This window comes from Salmo salar, chromosome 01, assembly GCF_965601325.2.
Source record: "Salmo salar chromosome 01, fSalSal1, whole genome shotgun sequence".
Lineage (NCBI taxonomy): Eukaryota > Metazoa > Chordata > Actinopteri > Salmoniformes > Salmonidae > Salmo > Salmo salar.
The window spans coordinates 169,468,324-169,489,130 of record NC_138291.1 but is presented as its reverse complement, the minus strand read 5'-3'; the positions used below and the strand labels follow the sequence as shown (position 1 = coordinate 169,489,130).

The window sequence follows — 20,807 nt, the reverse complement described above, 5'->3', positions numbered from 1 at the left end:
TGAAACTGAAAACCGGTATGAACATTGCACGCCCAACTTCAGTTGTGGGGAAGTGGGCATGGTTTACCAGGTCTAGGCACAATTTCTAACCCAGGGACCTCTGAAAACCCGCCAAGGGCTGAAAACTAGCTCAACAATTTTTTTGTGAAGCAAGAGAGGAGTTGCAACATTTATCCAATAAACCCTTTCCCCCCATAAAGTTATGAGCGAATTAAAAAGTAATATCGACGTCATTTTTAATGAGGTAGACTAAGAAGCAAAATTCAGTTTAATGTCAAAATAATAATTATTCCAGATCATTTACCATCAATGGATTTCGATTTAACTTGTTTTTACTGCTATGATTAAGTAATAAGGCCCGAGGAAGTGTGATATATGGCTTTTAAATCCATTTGCCAGCTCCAGGTAGGCTACACAAGTGGCACAAATTGATTTGCAATGACTCCAGTGATATTTCAATATATTTATTGTATCAAATGTTAGGCTACAGTAGCCTGCAATGGCATAGAAATGAATAGCCTACTTGATGGCAAATATATGCAAATATAGCCTATAATTCTCCACATTTAATGTAATTTTCATTGTGGACTTTTAACCATAACACAAGCACGCGAGGGAGTTCCATAACTTAAATTTCTAATTTCTACTCGCGATGTGCTCGAGACCCTAGAACTGAGTATGAGTAAAACCCATTCCTTGATACTGTTATCCATGAGAAAAGTCAACATTAGAATGCAGTTCACTTTAAACCACCTCAGAGAGAATTTATCTAAAGAGCTCTAGTGCGCCTAAAGTCGTTTTCCAATGCTTTGTTGCCGTTATCAGTTCTAGCGCGTTAATATGTTTTATGACCAATCTAAATAGACTACCTACGACTGGTAAAAAGTTGTCACGACGTGCGTGCTGCTCTGCGACACAGCTATCTCTGCTGTAGCACTCGCTCAACCAGTGCTCTCAACGCACACACCCCTCCGGCCCGCATCCTCTCCACCATTCAATTCAAAGGGCTTTATTTAACCTGTTTGGGATAGGGGGCAGTATTTTCACGGCCGGAAAAAAAACGTATCCGATTTAATCTGGTTACTACTCCTGTCCAGAAACTAGAATATGCATATAATTAGTAGATTTGGATAGAAAACACTCTACAGTTTCTAAAACTGTTTGAATGGTGTCTGTGTGTATAACAGAACTCATATGGCAGGCCAAAATCTGAGAAGATTCCATACAGGAAGTGCCCTGTCTGACAATTTATTGTCCTTCTGTAGCATCTCTATCGAAAATAGAGCATCTGTGCTGTAACGTGACATTTTCTAAGGCTTCCATTGGCTCTCAGAAGGCGCCAGAAAGTGTAATGGGGTGTCTGCAGTCTCTGGGCGAAGAACAGCAGGAGTATTTGTTAGTGATCAGGCTGGGAACAGTGACACTGGAGATGCGCGTCCACGATACTACTCCATTTTTTTCTTTCAGCTTTTGAATGAATACAATGTCGCACGGTTGGAAAATTACCACTATTTTACGAGAAAAATAGCATAAAAATTGATTTTAAACAGCGTTTGACATGCTTCGAAGTACAGTAATGGAATATTTGTACTTTTTTTGTCACGAAATGCACTCGCGCGTCACCCTTCGGATAGTGACCTCAACGCACGAACAAAACGGACCTATTTCAATATAACTATGGCTTATTTGGAACCAAAACAACATTTGTTGTTGAAGTAGAAGTCCCGGGAGTGCATTCTGATGAAGAACAGCAAAGGTAATTCAATTTTTCTTATAGTAATTCTGAGTTTAGTGAGCACCAAACTTGGTGGGTGTCAAATTAGCTAGCCTGTGATGGCCGAGCTATGTACTCAGAATATTGCAAAATGTGCTTTCGCCGAAAAGCTATTTTAAAATCTGACACCGCGATTGCATAAAGGAGTTCTGTATCTATAATTCTTAAAATAATTGTTATGTTTTTTGTGAACGTTAATCATGAGTAATTTAGTAAATTCACCGGAAGTTTGCGGTGGGTATGCTAGTTCTGAACATCACATGCTAATGTAAAAAGCTGGTTTTTGATATAAATATGAACTTGATTGAACAAAACATGCATGTATTGTATAACATAATGTCCTAGGACTGTCATCTGATGAAGATCATCAAAGGTTAGTGCTGCATTTAGCTGTGGTTTTGGTTTTTGTGACATATATGCTTGCTTTGAAAATGGCTGTGTGATTATTTTTGGCAGGGTACTCTCCTGACATAATCTAATGTTTTGCTTTCGTTGTAAAGCCTTTTTGAAATCGGACAATGTGGTTAGATTAACGAGAGTGTTGTCTTTAAAATGGTGTAAAATAGTTGATTGTTTGAGAAAATTGAATTGTGGTATTTTAGTTGGTTTTGTATTTCGCGCCGTGTAATGCAGGCGGAACCATCGCTCCTGTGTTCCAATGGCACATTGTGTTAGCTAATCCAAGTTTATCATTTTAAAAGGCTAATTGATCATTAGAAAACCCTTTTGCAATTATGTTAGCACAGCTGAAAATTGTTGTGCTGATTTAAAGAAGCAATAAAACTGGCCTTTAGACTAGTTGGGTATCTGGAGCATCAGCATTTGTGGGTTCGATTACAGGCTCAAAATGGACAGAAACAAAGAAATTTCTTCTGAAACTCGTCAGACTATTCTTGTTCTGTGAAATGAAGGCTATTCCATGAGAGAAATAGCCAAGAAACTGGCAGCTTCATTAAATAGTACCGGCAAAACTCCGGTCTCAACGTCAACAGTGAAGAGGCGGCTCCGGGATGCTGGCCTTCTAGGCATTCTTTTAAAGTTCAATACTCAAAATTTGATGACTTGGTTTGAAGTTACTTAGAGATTATTTGGACATGAAATTCAGAGTATGCAAACTGGGGGACATTGAATTAAATAGTTTTTGGGTTAGAAAATGCTGATGTTAATGGTTGGTGGCAGTGTCAATAAACTTTGATCAGTGCGGAGAACAAATTTGCCTGACCAGTCTGAAGTGTCTCCACTCCAATCATGAGGGGGGATTCTTTACAAACGCGCATCCAATCGCCTTAGTCCCGGATCCTTACTAAACCAAACTCCAATCTGCAGCGGGAACAAAATGAGGATCTCTCCCGGGTGATGCCACGGTTACAATGCTTGTGATGTACAACTGCAAATCAAATTTTATTGGTTACATTTTAGTCATTTAGCAGACTCTCTTATCCAGAGCGACTTACAGTAGTGAATGCATACATTTCATTTCACGCATTTAAAAAAAAAAAGTATTCTTTTTTTTGTACTGGCCCCCCGTGGGAATCGAACCCACAACCCTGGCGTTGCACACACCATGGTGGTGTTGGAAACACCACGCTCTACCAACTGAGCCACAGGGAAGCAGATGTTAATGCGAGTGTACCGAAATGCTTGTGCTTCTAGTTCCGACCATGCAGTAATATCTAACAAGTAATTTAACAATTTCACAACTACCTTTTGCACACAAGTGTAAAGGAATGAATAAGAATATGTACATATAAATATATGGATGAGCGATGGCCGAACGGCATAGGCAAGATGCAATAGATGGTAGAGGTTGACCGATTTAATCGGAATGGCCGATTAATTAGGGCCGATTTCAAGTTTTCATAACAATCGGTAATCGGTATTTTTGGCCACCGATTTGCCGATTTAAAAAAAAAAAAAAAATCAGATTAAGAACACATTCTTATTTTCAATGATGGCCTAGGAACGGGGGTTAACTGCCTTGTTCAGGGGGGATTCGGGGATTCGTTTTTGCAACCTTCTGGTTACTAGTCCAACGCTCTAACCACCTGCCTTACATTGCACTCCACGAGGAGCCTGCATGGCAGGCTGACTACCTGTTACGCGAGGGCAGCAAGAAGCCAAGGTAAGTTGCTAGCTAGCATTAAACTTATCTTATAAAAAATGATCAATCTTAACATAATCACTAGTTAACTACACATGGTTGATGATATTACTAGTTCATCTAGCTTGTCCTGCGTTGCATATAATCGATGCGGTGCCTGTTAATTTCTCATCGAATCACAGCCTACTTCGACAAACGGGTGATGATTTAACAAGCGCATTTGCGAAAAAAGCACTGTCGTTGCACCAATATACCTAACCATAAACATCAATGCCTTTCTTTAAAATCAATACACAAGTATATATTTTTAAACCTGCATATTTAGTTAATATTGCCTGCTAACATGAAATTGTGTCACTTCTCTAGCGTTCCGTGCGAACAGTCATGGTATATACAGCAGTTTGGGCCGCCTGGCTCATTGCGAACTGTGTGAAGTCCATTTATTCCTAACAAAGGCCGTAATTAATTTGCCAGAATTGTACATAATTATGACATAACATTGAATGTTGTGCAATGTAACAGGAATATTTAGACTTAGGGATGCCAACCGTTAGATAAAATACGGAACGGTTCCGTATTTCACTGAAATAATAAATGTTTCGTTTTCAAAATGATATTTTCCGGATTCGACCATATTAATGACCAAAGGCTCGTATTTCTGTGTGTTATTATGTTATAATTAAGTCTATGATTTGATAGAGCAGTCTGACTGAGCGATGGTAGGCAGCAGCAGGCTCGTAAGCATTCATTCAAACAGCACCTTCGTGCATTTTGCCAGCAGCTCTTCGCAATTCTTCAAGCATTGCACTGTTTATGACTTCAAGCCTATCAACTCCCAAGATTAGGCTGGTGTAACCGATGTGAAATGGCTAGCTAGTTAGCGGGTGCGCGCTAATAGCGTTTCAAACGTCACTCGCTCTGAGACTTGGAGTAGTTGTTCCCCTTGCTCTACGTGGGTAACGCTGCTTCAAGGGTGGCTGTTGCCGATGTGTTCCTGGTTCGAGCCCAGGTAGGAGCGAGGAGAGGGACGGAAGCTATACTGTTACACTGGCAATACTAAAGTGCCTATAAGAACATCCAATAGTCAAAGGTATATGAAATACAAATTGTATATAGAGAAATAGTCCTATAATTCCTATAGTAACTACAACCTAAAACTTCTTACCTGGGAATATTGAAGACTCATGTTAAAAGGAACCACCAGTTTTCATATGTTCTCATGTTCAGAGCATGGAACTTAAACGTTAGCTTTCTTACATGGCACATAATGCACTTTTACTTTCTTCTCCAACACTTTGTTTTTGCATTATTTAAACCAAATTGAACATGTTTCATGATTTATTTGAAGCTAAATTGATAGTATTTATGTATTATATTAAGTTAAAATAAGTGTTCATTCAGTATTGTTGTAATTGTCATTATTACAAATAAATATATTTTTTTCAAATCGGCCGATTAATCGGCACCGGCTTTTTTTTTTTGGGCCCTCCAATAAATCGGTATCGGCGTTGAAAAATCATAATCGGTCGACCTCTAGTAGATGGTATAGAGTACAGTATATACATATGAGATGAGTAATGTAGGGTATGTAAACATATAAAGTGTCATTGTTTAAAGTGACTAGTGATACATTTATTACATCCAATTTTTTATTATTAAAGTGGCTAGAGATTTGAGTCAGTATGTTGGCAGAACTCAATGTTAGTGATGGCTCTTTAACAGTCTGATGGCCTTGAGATAGAAGCTGATTTTCAGTCTCTCGGTCCCAGCTTTGATGCACCTGTACTGACCTCGCTTTCTGGATGATAGCGGGGTGAACAGGCAGTGGCTCGGGTGGTTGTTGTGCTTGATGAGCTTTTTGGCCTTCCTGTGACATTGGGTGGTGTAGGTGTCCTGGAGGGAAGGAAGTTTGCCCTCAGTGATGCTTTGTGCAGATCTCACTACCCTCTGGAGAGCCTTAAGGTTGTGGGCGGAGCAGTTGCCGTACCAGGTGGTGATACAGCCCAACAGGATGCTCTCGATTGTACATCTGTAAAAGTTTGAGTGTTTTTGGTGACAAGACAAATTTCTTCAGCCTCCTGAGGTTGAAGAGGCGCTGCCGCGCCTTCTTCACCACGCTGTCTGTGTGTGTGGACCATTTCAGTTTGTCCGTGATGTGTACGCCGAGGAACTTAAAACTTTCCACCTCCTCCACTACTGTCCCATCGATGTGGATAGGGGGGTGCTCCCTCTGCTGTTTCCTGAAGTCTGCGATCATCTCCTTTGTTTTGTTGACGTTGAGTGTGAAGTTATTTTCCTGATACCACACTCCGAGGGCCGACCTCCTCCCTGTAGGCCGTCTCGTCGTTGTTGGTAATCAAGCTACCACTGTTGTGTCATCTGCAAACTTGATGATTGAGTTGGAGGCGTGCATGACCACGCAGTCATGAGTGAACAGGGAGTACAGGAGAGGGCTGAGAACGCACCCTTGTGGGGCCCCAGTGTTGAGAATCAGCGGGGTGGAGATGTTGATTCCTACCCTCACCACCTGGGGGCGTCCCGTCAGAAAGTCCTGGACCCAGTTGCACATGGCGGGGTCGAGACCCAGAGTCTCGAGCTTAATGATGAGTTTGGAGGGTACTCTGGTGTTAAATGCTGAGCTGTAGTCGATGAACAGCATTCTTACATAGGTATTCCTCTTGTCCAGATGGGTTAGGGCAGTGTAAAATGTGACTGCGATTGCGTCGTCTGTAGACCTATTGGGGCAGTAAGCAAATTGGAGTGGGTCTAGGGTGTCGGGTAGGGTGGAGGGGATATGATCCTTGACTAGTCTCAAAGCACTTCATGATGATAGAAGTGAGTGCTATGGGGCGATAGTCATTTAGCTCAGTTACCTTAGCTTTCTTGGGAACAGGAACAATGGTGGCCCTCTTGAAGCATGTGGGAACAGCAGACTGGGATAGGGATAGATTGAATATGTCCGTAAACACACCAGCCAGCTGGTCTTCGCCTGCTCTGAGGACGCGGCTGGGGATGCCGTCTGGGCCGGCAGCCTTGCGAGGGTTAACACATTTAAATGTTTTACTCACATTGGCTGCTGTGAAGGAGAGTCCGCAGGTTTTGGTAGTGGGCCGTGTCGGTGGTATTGTATTGTCCTCAATGCGAGCAAAGAAGTTGTTTCGTTTGTCTGGGAGCAAGACATCGGGGTCTGCGACGGGGCTGGTTTTCTTTTTGTAGTCCGTGATTGACTGTAGACCCTGCCACATACCTCTCGTGTCTGAGCCATTGAATTGCGACTCTACTTTGTCTCTATACTGACACTTAGCTTGTTTGATTGCCTTGCGGAGGGAATATCTACACTGTTTGTATTCGGTGCATATGCTCTCATTTCAAAACGATTTGGAGGTACAGTTGAACATTTAACAAACTGAATATAATTTTTATATATACATTTTTTTAAAGATTATTTTCCGGATTAATTAGAAAACAAGGCAACCGTAGACATGTCGTCCCCCACAAATGATGCAGCGTCCCCCCTTGGGCCAATTGAGATATTGCGTTTGACAAACAATTTTCAGTTATCGTGTTTGATCACAGATGATCCATTATATTGATCAGGGCCCGGATTCCTGATGGGGATGGAAAGAGAGACCTAAGATGACAACATGGCATGGCAGCAACACATGACAACACAGCATGGTAGCAAAACAACATAACAACATGGTAGCAACACAACATGGTAGCAGCACAAAACAGGGTACGAACATTATTGGGCACAGACAACAGCACAAAGGGCAAGAAGGTAGAGACAACAATACATCAGGCAAAACAGCCACAACTGTCAGTAAGAGTGTCCATGATTGAGTCTTTGAATGGAGAGATTGAGATAAAACTGTCCAGTTTGAGTGTTTGTTGCAGCTCGTTCCAGTCGCTAGCTGCAGCGAACTGAAAAGACGAGCGACCCAGGGATGTGTGCGCTTTGGAGACCTTTTAACAGAATGTGACTGGCAGAATGGGTGTTTGTATGTGGAGGATGAGGGCTGCAGCAGATATCTCAGATAGGGGGGAGTGAGGCATAAGAGGGTTAAATAATAGAATAATAAATAATTAATTATACATCTTTCCTATACTGGCCGAAGATGTAAGATATGTTTCCCAAAACACCACACAGAGAGAAGGTTCGCTAAGTGCATCGCTGAGGCATGTGTCCATGCTGATAGGATCAAATGAAAGGAAACGCTGCTCTCGGATGAGCTTTCTCCATTCAAATCTTACCATAACATTATAGTTATTCCACAATACTGATGACGGATCAGCTCCTAGAAATATGATATCACCTATGGCTGCAAATATTGAGGTGGCTTATTATAATGCTTACCCTAATAATAATGCACTAAATCAAGATGTGGCACTTCATTGCACACACGTTAGGCTACACATCATGAAATACACTGAGTGTACAAAACATTAGGAACACCTTCCTAATATTGAGTTGCACCCCCTTTTTCCCTCAGAACAGCTTCAATTCGTCGAAAGCATTCCACAAGGATGCTTCCCACAGTCGTCAAGTTGGCTGGATGTCCTTTGGTTGGTGGATCATTCTTGATACAGACGGGAAACTGTTGAACGTGAAAATCCCAGCAGCGTTGCAGTTCTTGACACATACCAGTGCACCTGGCACCTACTGCCATTACCCTCTTGCTCATTCACCTTCTAAATGGCATACATACAATGTCTCAATTCTCTCAAGGGTTAAAAATCTTTCTTTAACTTGTCTCCCCTTCATCTACACTGATTGTCGTGGATTTAACAGGTGACATATATACGGGTTCATAGGTTTCACACAATGTCATGGAAGAGTAGGTGTTCTTAATGTTTGGTACACTCTGTGTACATATTGCACCATACACAATTTTCTTTACATTGTGTTGAACTTGGGCTTCATTTTGCTCAGGAGCACCTCTAGTATCCAAATCCAAACAGTTTACACCCCCAGGTTCCTTGCTGCTCATATTGTAATTTCCTGTAATTTCAAAATTCGACATGTTAATTCCTTTTTCATATCAGCTTCACATGGACTGCAAAAACATAGGCATTGTAGATAGACAGGGAAAAATGATTTGATGTAGCTACATAATATTATGTCTTACACTGTATTTTACAGGTACAAAGGCAGACAAAGTTTACAGCTGTAAAACTGTAAGGGAACCCACAACATGGCAAGCACACAGCAGTCTGCTTTTGAGTATGTCCAAAATGGCAGAGCCCTTCTTGAGGGTCACCTCCAGAAACCCTCCTTGGTCGTTGATGAGTTGCGAAAGAATAACATCCTCAGCGAAAAACAAGTTAGAGAAATTAAATCCCATAAAAAGAGGTCTGTCAAATCCAGAAAGATGCTGGACATGATTATCAAGAAAGGGGAATATGCCAGTTATGAACTGTTAAAAATATTGTACAACACAAGGAACCAAACCTTACCAAGAACAAACCCTACCCAGAATCAACCTCGCCACCCAGATTTACATCAATGGATCAGCTGCTTTTCGTTTACAGATGACCCAGATTTACAGAGTGGCCTCGTCTCTGGTACGTAATGTGATCCAGCTGCTAGTATACGACAATAGAGTTGAGATTACAGGGTAGGTTAGCATGTCTTGGAGTATGATCTTTGACCCGCTGTAACTTTCTCACATCATTATTCACGATTCATTCAGGATTATCTGTAGTCATGGTAGCATCCACATTCATGTAGAAGTGTTTAGAAACATTATATTCTTATTTACAATAAGTGATTACAAAATGACACAATACATAATTTACCATTCATTTCATTCAAATAATCTGAAACACAACCAAAACAAACTGCAAATGCATCCAACAAGTTTGTAGCGTCACAAGCTTGAAGTAGTCATTAGGAAAATGTAAGGAAATGTTAGTGTTTTCTCATTGTTCTTGTCTGTTTTCTCTCCAGAATCAGGGCCTTGTGAGAGGTACAAAAGGCAGCTGCGAACGAAAGCCGTTGAGTTTCTTCATGCAAAATGGGACCAGCACATGCATTTCCTCAAAGACAAGGCAAAATGCAAACCCTTTACTTACATTCCTGTCGTTTTGGACACCGACTCGAGTGAGCTGTCCAAAACTAAAAGCAAGTACAAAAAAGCACGCTCTAAGAAACTTAAGACTTACATTCCAAGAGACAAGGGAAAACTGTCCCCTGGTCACTTACTGGAAAGCAGTGAGAAAAAGATTCTACTTGTTGGTAAACCTGGCATTGGAAAGACAACCGTTGTCCAGCAAGTTTTGAATATCTGGGCAGAGAATGAGAATCATCAAGAGAGTTATATGTTCTACTTTGATGAGCCTTCGATGAGATCAATGTCTCACTCTTCACAGCCCTCATCCTTGAGGTCTCTGCTGTTTGAAAGATACCTTAAGCCAGAGGAAGGCACAGAGGATGTGGTGCTGTGTGATATTCAAAATAATTCAGAAAATGTTATCTTCGTGTTTGATGGGGTCATGGATGTGATTGGCAACCCCGTGCTAAATAACATTTTGGCAAAAGAACTTCTGTGTGATGCCAAGATTCTGACCACGTGCAGACCAGAGGCAGAAGACTGCGAGTTTTTATCTGACTGGCCGTCTTACAGAGTGGAGGTCCAAGGATTCAACAACGAGTCCATCCATGCTTACTTAAAGTGGATGTTAGGCACTGAGGATGACTATGTTTGTAGTGTTGCGAGCAACTACGCACTATTCAGTCTATGCCATGTCCCAATGTACGCTTTCATAGTGACTGCTTGTATTTCATTTAGTCCCTGTGAGGCTAAAAACCACCCATGCACCATAACAGAAATGTATGTGCGGATCTTTCGTCATTGCATGAAAAGACATGGTGACCAAAATGTTGAGTATCTGGATAAGTACATTCATGACAATATGGAGAACATCAAGCTTCTAGCTATAAACTCTTTCCAAGCATTACTTGCGAAAACTGTAAACTTGACAGAAATGGATTGGAAGGACAACAGTGTTCAACATGCGTTCTTGACATCCAGTGCAGCAAAGGAATTGTCAACTGGCCATTCGTTTGCTTTTCTCCACAACACGATGCAGGAGTTTTGGGCTGCTCTTTTCCTGTTGATGACACCTGTAAACATCCCCTCCGTCCTTCAACAGTGCCAGACAGAAGAAGGAAAGTACTTGAAGTACATTGTGTCCTTCCTCTGTGGACTCTTGTCCAGTGACATTGCTGAATTGATTAACTGTGTAGTGCCAGAGGACCAGATAAGGGAAATATCTGACATATACCTTGAGAAAGTCATAGACACCTTCCTCGGACCTGCAATACTACAGGGACATGACGAGTCCCATACCGAGTTGGATGCTGATCTCATCTTCGTTTGCCAGTGCTTGTATGAGCACCAGTCACCCGAAACCTGCTCACTCCTTCTACAAAAAGTGGAGTATGAGCTTGATCTCAGTGGACAATATCTCGATCCTCAACAGTGCTGTGCCGTGTCATATGTGATCAACCAGTCCACAAACAGGAATGTCCGTCTGTACCTGAATGACTGCACTTTCTCTGATCCGGGATTGAGGCTGATTCTGGGCTCTTTGAAAAATCTTCAATGTCTCAGGTAAGTCTGCTATCAGTGATCCTTTCCACTATGCTTGTAGCTTTGGAAGTGCTCCCAGCTCTGTCTGGAAGAGTTTAGACAGTATATTCATACTAATTGGTAAGATATTGTATCAATACTTAAACTAAAAGATTCTGAAGGTATCACATTGACATGGTACATAACATGGTTTGAACACTATCATCTTGCCTTTAGATAATTACAGTAACATAACTTGTGTTAATAGATTGGATCCCACTACACAATGTCAGGTGTGGAAAGCTGCTCTTCACTCAGGGAACCCGAGTGACTCTGAAGGCTTGCTAAGACTGTGTGAATATGAAATTCACTTAAGAGTCAAGGAGCAACAGGACCAAAAGGTGTGGGAGAGAGTGGGAGAGGTCCTGAAGCACAAGAGACCAGAGAAGGTCAAACTCTGTATACATTTGGTTGACAACTCACTGCATGCAGCTGATTCCTTGGGAAAGAGCATATTTGACTGTTTGCCAAGCGTTGAGGCTATCAGGTGGGTACATTAAATGTACTGGAGGGTCATTATGTAGATTGTTTATTATGTAGCTGAGCTCAAACATCATTATGATAACTGTATAACCATTGTATAAAATCATTATTTTAGGTTTGTTGAACCTGTTGATCTGAGACGATCGTTTGTGGCATGGAAAATGGAGGTGAGGTCATTCCAGCAGGATATCTTGCTGCACGGGGCTCTGTACCAGATGGAGACAGGACTGAAATCTGTAGAGGACCTGCAAGCAGTGCTTTGTCTGGCTAGCACATATTCTTTAGAGGAACAGAGCTCATTCATTTTGAGTTTGTACCAACATATAGGGAAATATGAGAATGACGAAGGTGTAGCAGTTCTACCAACATTGCAGCCAGTTTTCAAGTCATTTCCTGCAGTCTGGTACATACACTTTGCTGATACGAAGGCCTCTGTCCTCCTTGAGGTGATGAAACTCCAAAACGTGAAGAAACCAGTGGAGCTGTGGTGGTCAAATGATGAGTGTGACATGAGCCTCATTCATTGTTTGCCTTATATTTCACAGCTAAGGCAAGTTATGTTTCGTTTTTTTTCTGATTGAAACCCATTTTGTTTATGCGATTTTCAGGCTAACACTTTTCATTGTCTATAGCTTTAGCATAAAGGTCCTAATGGAGTGTGGTCATTAAAAAAAGTGATTTCTATGAACAGGTTCAATGACTGCATTCTGATCCAGTATGATGACACTAAAGGAACCATTGAAGGCCTTTTGAAACTCTTCTGTTTTGCAAAGCAGTGTCAGCTTGAGACAGGAGAGGAGACACTGAGGATGCTGTCGACGGTATGCAGCTACTCAAACTTCCCTTTTGCGAGTGGTAACAAAGACGAACAGAGTGATTTTCTGCTAGATTTGTACTCCTCTGCAAAGTCGTTTGAACTTGAATTGGAGGACCAAATTCTCCCATCATTGTTGACAGTCTTTCAGTCAGCTCAACCTGCAGCCTGGGTCCTCGACCTCGGTACAGACAAGGCCTCCATCCTACTTGAGGTGCTGAAACTCCAAACAGAGAAGAAACCAGTTAGACTGAAGGGCTGGCTAGAAACTGATAAAAGCAAAATAAGGAGTTTTCTTTGGTGCCTACCGTATATTTCACAACTGAGGTTGGTTAATGGTCAGTCCCTTTCAAACACATACAGTAGGTGAGAATAGTTGTTCCACCCTTTCATGGCCTAACACATTGTTTTCTGGCAGGATTATTCCTCAAGATGAGAGTGATACAGAGGTGAAGATGCCTACACTGACTTCTGAGCAACTAAAGAGATTCTTCCTTTTGCACCTGCTTGATCATGGAGATCTGGACAACACTGAGACAGGACAGAGCTCTGTTGAGGAACTGTTGTCAGTTCTTGGGTTTGCTCATTCAGACGACTCTCCAGAAAGGTGCTTGTTTCTGTTAGATCTGTTCTCACATGTGAAAGAATACGAGACTCAAACAGGCAGAACAGTTTGTCAAGCATTACTGCCTGTTTATCGGTCAGCCCCTGCAGTCTGGTCCATGGACTTCTCGGAGAGAAAGGGCTCTCTAAGTTGTGATGACCAGTTCCAGCTGGCTCTGTGGGGTGCACTTCCCGTCGGCTCAGAATGGGATGCACAGCTAGCCTCCTCACTCCTGCAGGCCCTAGACTACACCATCACATTGTCAGGGTGGTTGCCCACTGTAACCTGCAAGGCAGTAGGTGCAGTCCTAGGCCAATCTGCCCCTGGCGAAAAACTCAACGTCAGTCTCACCCCAGATAGTATCTCATTCCAAGGAGCTGCATTACTCTTCAAGCAAGTGAAAGAGTGTCACAAACTTAAGTATGATTTTGATAGTGGTATTTTAACAATGTAGAATGGTGGGAGTAAAAAAAATCATTTTGATCATGATTTGCAGAATAAGTCCTCTTATTTGTATTGACTTCCAGGGTTAACGAAATGTCAACAGCAAAGCTGGCCAGATTGGCAAAGTCAACGACATGCCGAAGACCAATGGTCGTTGAGGAGCTGACTCTTGTCTTGTCTAGGTCAATTCCAAAAGAAGGGGTGCAGTGTAGAGTGCTCAGTGGTTTAGCTTTACTCCTTAGAGTTTGGACTGTAAGGGTCTTAAATCTGATAGACTGTCCAATCCAGGGTTTCCTTCTCACTACCTTGTTGTGTCATCACGGTCCACTCACTATCAGGCAAGTTTCTAGATCTTCTTCACGCTTGAAAAAAAGATGGACTTTTGTTTTGTGAGGCGTGCTATTGTTTTGAAAGATGGGTTTGTGTATGTTTCCATGACAGATTGAGTAAGGAGACTCTGCAGCAGCTGGCTGTTGTGGTGTATGAGGCTCAGGATGAGGAACTGACCCAATGCTTTCTGGAAAAGTTGGGTCGTGATCTGTCTAACTGTACACTGGACTGGGATGTGCTTCACTACCTGCTGAAGACCACCACACAACCCATCACCATCAATCTCAGGAGGAGCAGAATCAGAGACCAATACATACCTTATCTCCTCCCTTTGCTGAAGAATGTTCACTTTCAAAGGTCTGGGTGACACAAGATATTTGATATGAACTAGAAATCAATATGTTACATGATTCCAACAATGAAAATGTTGTTTTCCTGTTATAGTAATTCTATCACTTGGTACCGTATTCCTTTGTGTCTGCAGGACAAGCCCCCAGTTTGAGAGGACAGCTCTGAGAGAAATACATGAGCAACGTGCTGGTCACTTGGTGAACAGTTTAGTGAAGTCATCAGATGACTGGATCGACCTGAACAACCTGGTTTTGAAACATGATGACTGTGAAGCGCTTCGTTTTGCCCTGCACTACAGTGACGGTGTCAAACTCAACTTGTTGTTGACCATCATTCCAAAGGAGGAAATGGAGAGCATTCTGACTCTTCTACACAGAGTCTCTGAGCTCAGGTCACTGTCCAATTGTCTATCAGCATCCCTTACCTTGAATGTGACTTTTACTTGATTGAAGTTTGTGTTTTTGGGTATGAGTGACGTGAACAGACAACCTGGTCGCACACCCATTTGCATGATATTATGTTTTTTTGTGTTCCTTTAATTCGTATGATATGTTACAAATGGTCCTGTGACGTTGGAATAGCGGTCGTACAGTTTCATACGTCTTGGCGGTCATACAGTATCATACGTCTTGTTGCATTAGCAGTTGATGCTAATTTTAGCTAGCAGGTTAGCTTAACAACACTATCAGGCTTGGTTAACATGGTTAGGGTTAGCTAACATGCTAAGTAGTTGCAAAACGCTATGGTTGTGGTTAGCTAAGTTCCTAATTAGCTTAGATGCTAAAGTTGTCCCCAACACAATTCGAACATGCAATTTTCGTTTCTGTCTGAAGTAACCAGACCATTTGCAACATATCATAGGTATTGGCTGTAACCCCCACCAAAAATGTGTATTATCCTTTGTGTAGTCGGAGAGACCAAGCTGTAATAGAATACTGTTCCAAAGTACTTATCCACCAATTTCTGCTTACCTTGCAGGGTCGACAGGAAACTATTGCTGGAGCTGCTCCATACCTGTGCAGGATTGTGGAGAGGAGTGGCACCTGCACTCCTGACACTGCTGCATCACAAACTGGACCTCTCCTGCTCCTCTGCCATGGACCTGTTTGGGCAGGAGAAAGAGACTGTTTTGAGCCTCAGTTCTGGAGACTGTAAGGTCATCGCCGCGGCCATCCAGGAAGCTGATGGTGACACAGAGCTGATCCTACACGACTGCCATGTTGAGGATGCAGGACTAGAGGAGCTGTTTCATGTTTTGCACAGGATTCATATGAGGTGAGATGCCTGTCTTAAGAAAGATTCCTTGTTTTAACATTTGTCTGACTACTTATAATGTCCTCTCCTGAATCCAACGTTTAGTCCTGCAGTAAATGGCAACCGCACACAACCATTCTGTGATCTTGTGAGTGCTTTACATTTGAACGTTCAGTAGGCTAATGACATTGTTTGACTTTGTTGCACAGTAGCTTTGGAAAACCTCTTCTGCTGCAACTCCTGCACTTGATATTTGTGGAAGATTGCGACAGGTCAGTGAGGCTTGCTTCATTACTCTCCAGAGCCCTGGAAAAGAAGGTGGACCTCAGTCAGAGCCCTTTAGACTCGAGGGCCTGTTCAACACTTGCCTTGGTCCTAGAACACTCGGAAGGGCTTTCCGAGCTGGACCTCAGTGACTGCCACCTCACTGACACACACCTGGACGTGCTGCTCCCACATCTGCACAAAGTTCAAGTCCTGAAGTAAGGACAATATATCAAGTGGAATGTCCATTGAACAGCAATAACTATTCCAGATTGCCCTTTTAAGACAGTAAAACTACACCATGTTCTCTCTTTCAGTCTTTGCAATAATGAAATCACCGACAAAGGTGCTGTGAAACTTAACCTATACATGATCGGCAATAGCTTTACAGAAACTGTATGGTGAGTAAAACATTCTTGCTTGTTGTTCTAACATAGCAGCGTTAGCTAGATAGTTAACTATAAAAAAAGTTGGATAGCTAGCTAGCTAACTTAGCATTATACCTAGGTAGCATAGAAACCACAACAACCAAACTCTCCGAATGGCTCGGGAGGAAGGCATAGTCATAGACAACGGTTCAGTACCCAGGTGGATTTATTTTGTTTGTTGGTTGTTGATGTTTCTGTCAGAACATTCCCAGAGTAGCCCGACACTCCTCCATAGCTGATGCTAAATGATCATTTACACTTTCAGGTTGGGTTGTTTGTTTTGGATAGCTTTTGAAACCTCTGAAAATGTCCAGAGAAAGGAAATATGCAATTTGTTGACACTACAACATAGTAGACTTATTTATTTATTAACCTTTATGTAAATAGGGAGTCACATTGAGAACTATTTTACAAGAGTCCTGTATACGTTTACAAATAAAACCCTATACATAAATAAAACACAACAGCCCTACATATACATTACAAATAAAACACACTATAATAAAACACAACAGCCCTACATATACATTACAAATAAAACACACTATAATAAAACACAACAGCCCTACATATACATTACAAATAAAACACACTATAAAACACTATAATAAAACACAACAGCCCTACATATACATTACAAATAAAACACACTATGATAAAACACAACAGCCCTACATATACATTACAAATAAAACACACTATAATAAAACACAACAGCACTACATATACATTACAAATAAAACACACTATAATAAAACACAACAGCCCTACATATACATTACAAATAAAACACACTATAATAAAACACAACAGCCCTACATATACATTACAAATAAAACACACTATAATAAAACACAACAGCCCTACATATACATTACAAATAAAACACACTATAAAACACTATAATAAAACACAACAGCCCTACATATACATTACAAATAAAACACACTATAATAAAACACAACAGCCCTACATATACATTACAAATAAAACACACTATAATAAAACACAACAGCCCTACATATACATTACAAATAAAACACACTATAATAAAACACAACAGCCCTACATATACATTACAAATAAAACACACTATAATAAAACACAACAGCCCTACATATACATTACAAATAAAACACACTATAATAAAACACAACAGCCCTACATATACATTACAAATAAAACACACTATAATAAAACACAACAGCCCTACATATACATTACAAATAAAACACACTATAATAAAACACAACAGCCCTACATATACATTACAAATAAAACACACTATAAAACACTATAATAAAACACAACAGCCCTACATATACATTACAAATAAAACACACTATAATACACTTTAATAAAACACAACAGCCCTACATATACATTACAAATAAAACACAACAGCCCTACATATACATTACAAATAAAACACACTATAATACACTTTAATAAAACACAACAGCCCTACATATACATTACAAATAAAACACACTATAAAACACTATAATAAAACACAACAGCCCTACATATACATTACAAATAAAACACACTATAATAAAATACATACACAAAATTAAACATATATTTAAGAAAAGCAATCATATTCTGTAACATAAGTCTCCAATCAATAATTTAAAAGGCCTGAAAAGCACCGTAATATCTAATTGCAAGGAATTCTGTGTATTGTTCCACACATAAGGGGCAAAAAAACTAAAAGCAGATTTTCCCAATTCTGTGGAGACCAAAGGATTTCCAGAGTTATCCATCCCTGAGACCGGGTTTGCTAATTTGTATGTCTCAATGAAGTAATGTACAGAGGAAGTTTCTGCAAGACTGCTATGTAAGTAAATAAGAGTGCAGCTCTCTTCTTACAGACAGAGGTCCATCCCACATGTTTGTAAAGAATACAATGACTAGTCCTAAAACCATCCCCAGTGATAAAACGTATTGCTGAATGGAATACTGAGTCCAATGGTTTCAAAACAGGCTGGCGCGTGCATATAAATGTCACCATAGTCTATTCCTTCTATGGTGAAAGAAAGAGGAGGAAGGGAAGCGCTACTAAGGTACACAATAGTAAATGTTGGTAGACAGAAGGTGCTCTTTGGTAAAAGGGTTGAGTTGGTCTTCAAAAAGAAAGGAGGACCAAGGCACTCTTCATATAATTGATTAAAATGCCTTTATTAGTATGGCATGTTCAATAGAAACAATGTTTTTAAAAAACCGACGCGTTTCGGCTGCATGGCCTTCATCAGGGTGTACAAAGAAATAATACAATGTTCTCTGTTTAACAGCTTTTCCAATTAACCCTAATTATTTTTATTTTATTTTATTTTATTTCACCTTTATTTAACCAGGTAGGCAAGTTGAGAACAAGTTCTCATTTACAATTGCGACCTGGCCAAGATAAAGCAAAGCAGTTCGACAACATACAAAAACACAGAGTTACACATGGAGTAAAACAACATACAATCAATGATGCAGTAGAAGAAAAAAAAATAAAAGAAAAAATATTGAAAATAAACAAGAAAAAAACGAAGAAAAAAAAAAAAAATTCAAAATTAGTCATTAGGAAAAATAAAAAATAAAATAAAAAATGTCATATTAAAAATAGAAAAGAAAATAAGATTATATACATTGTGAGCAAATGATGTGAGATAAGGGAGGTAAAGGCAAAAAAATGCCATGGTGGCAAAGTAAATAAAGTATAGCAAGAAAAACACTGGAATGGTAGATTTGTAGTTTGAAGAAAGTTCAAAGATAAAATATAAATAATATGGTGCAAAGGAGCAAAATAAATAAAATAAATAAATACAGTAGGGGAAGAGGTAGTAGTTTGTGCTAAATTATAGATGGGCTATGTACAGGTGCAGTGATCTGTGAGCTGCTCTGACAGCTGGTGCTTAAAGCTAGTGAGGGAGATAAGTGTTTCCAGTTTCAGAGATTTTTGTAGTTCGTTCCAGTCATTGGCAGCAGAGAACTGGAAGGAGAGACGACCAAAGGAGGAGTTGGCTTTAGGGGTGACCAGAGAGATATACCTGCTGGAGCGCGTGCTACAGGTGGGTGCTGCTATGGTGACCAGTGAGCGGAGATAAGGGGGGACTTTACCTAGCAGAGTCTTGTAGATGACCTGGAGCCAATGTGTTTGGCGACGATTATGAAGCGAAGGCCAGAATTAGAAGGGGGAGTGGTTAAAATTGATTGGACACACCTAGTAAGCAATAGTATACACACTTTAAAGTGAAATGCTGCAGCTATGTTATCATAAAAATGTAACTCCAAACTAGAAGTATCAAAACACTTAGAAAGGTAGTTCTAACCTTAAATATGTCTGGGCGAAGTGTCAAGAATAAGAAAGCAATACATTCCATAGTACACTAGAACACAGCAAAACATGAACAACAAGTCTAAACGTAGCTGAGGGCAATTGAGCAAAATATCCACTAGATGACAGCAAATGTACCCATCACAACCCTACAGGAAGGGTGAGAAATCCATATCTTCATTTAAACCCGGGTATTTAGTGGCCTGTAGTTTGTAAATCCAAAAACTTTCCCTTTGGTTTAACTGTTTAAGACGGTCCCCTTTCTAATAGAGGCCGGAATATGATCAATACCCATAGCTTGTAGGGAGGCAGGGTTGCCATGGTGTAAGGACTTGTAGTGCCTTGCCATGGGGTAGTCTTCATTGCCTACCCGTATGGCGTACTTGTGTTCCGCTAGGCGATCTTGAAGGCGTCTCTTTGTCCGTCCAATGTAGAACACCTTGCACTGTGCACATTCCAATCTATAGATGACATGAGTGGTTTTGCAGTTAATGAAATGCTTGACATAATACTCCATTTTGGAAGCTGTATCAACAAAATACTTTTTCTGTGCAATATTTCTGCAATGGTTGCACTGGTTACATTTAAAAGAGCCCTTGGGTTTGTGGCCAAGCCAAGTTTTTTGAGAGTCACCCGGAAGATAACTGTGGACTAATTTGTCCTTTAGGGTAGGACATCTCTTAAAGCTTATGACTGGTGGCTCAGGAAAGACTTGGCGTAGTAGCGTATCACTTTGGATGATTCCCCAATTATTTTTAATGATTCTTTTAATGTTCTCTGCTTCAGTGCTGTATTTTGTAACAAAATACACTCTCTCTGATGCATCACGAGGCACTCCCCTTCGCAACAAGTTCTCTCTGTCAAGTAATCCAGCCCTTATACCTGCATCTTTCAGGACCTGGACGCTGTAGCCCCGATTCAAGAAGCAATTCTCCAATTCAGCAGATTTGACACTATAGTCTGTTTCCTGATCGCAAATTCTGCGGACTCTTTGGAATTGG

The 20,807-nt window shown here is 40.7% G+C and overlaps 1 protein-coding gene across 5 annotated transcripts in view; it reads left to right on the top strand.

The window, feature by feature from the left end:
- LOC106569993 (uncharacterized) overlaps positions 1-20,807 on the top strand; it is a 34,834-nt gene that overhangs the window by 619 nt on the left and 13,408 nt on the right. For 2 of the 5 annotated variants that reach the window (XM_082956305.1, XM_082956304.1), the window contains exons 2-11: positions 9,019-9,440; positions 9,826-11,491; positions 11,718-11,996; positions 12,108-13,133; positions 13,225-13,830; positions 13,938-14,541; positions 14,669-14,926; positions 15,514-15,810; positions 15,999-16,271; positions 16,371-16,454. In XM_082956305.1, the coding sequence (XP_082812431.1) occupies positions 14,883-14,926; positions 15,514-15,810; positions 15,999-16,271; positions 16,371-16,454 (698 nt within the window). In that variant the 5' untranslated portion in view covers positions 9,019-9,440; positions 9,826-11,491; positions 11,718-11,996; ... (2 more) ...; positions 13,938-14,541; positions 14,669-14,882. Of the gene's footprint in view, positions 1-9,018; positions 9,441-9,825; positions 11,492-11,717; positions 11,997-12,107; positions 13,134-13,224; positions 13,831-13,937; positions 14,542-14,668; positions 14,927-15,513; positions 15,811-15,998; positions 16,272-16,370; positions 16,455-20,807 lie in introns of those variants that run through there. The other 3 variants (XR_014378895.1, XR_014378894.1, XM_082956309.1) reach the window with 2 other exon arrangements.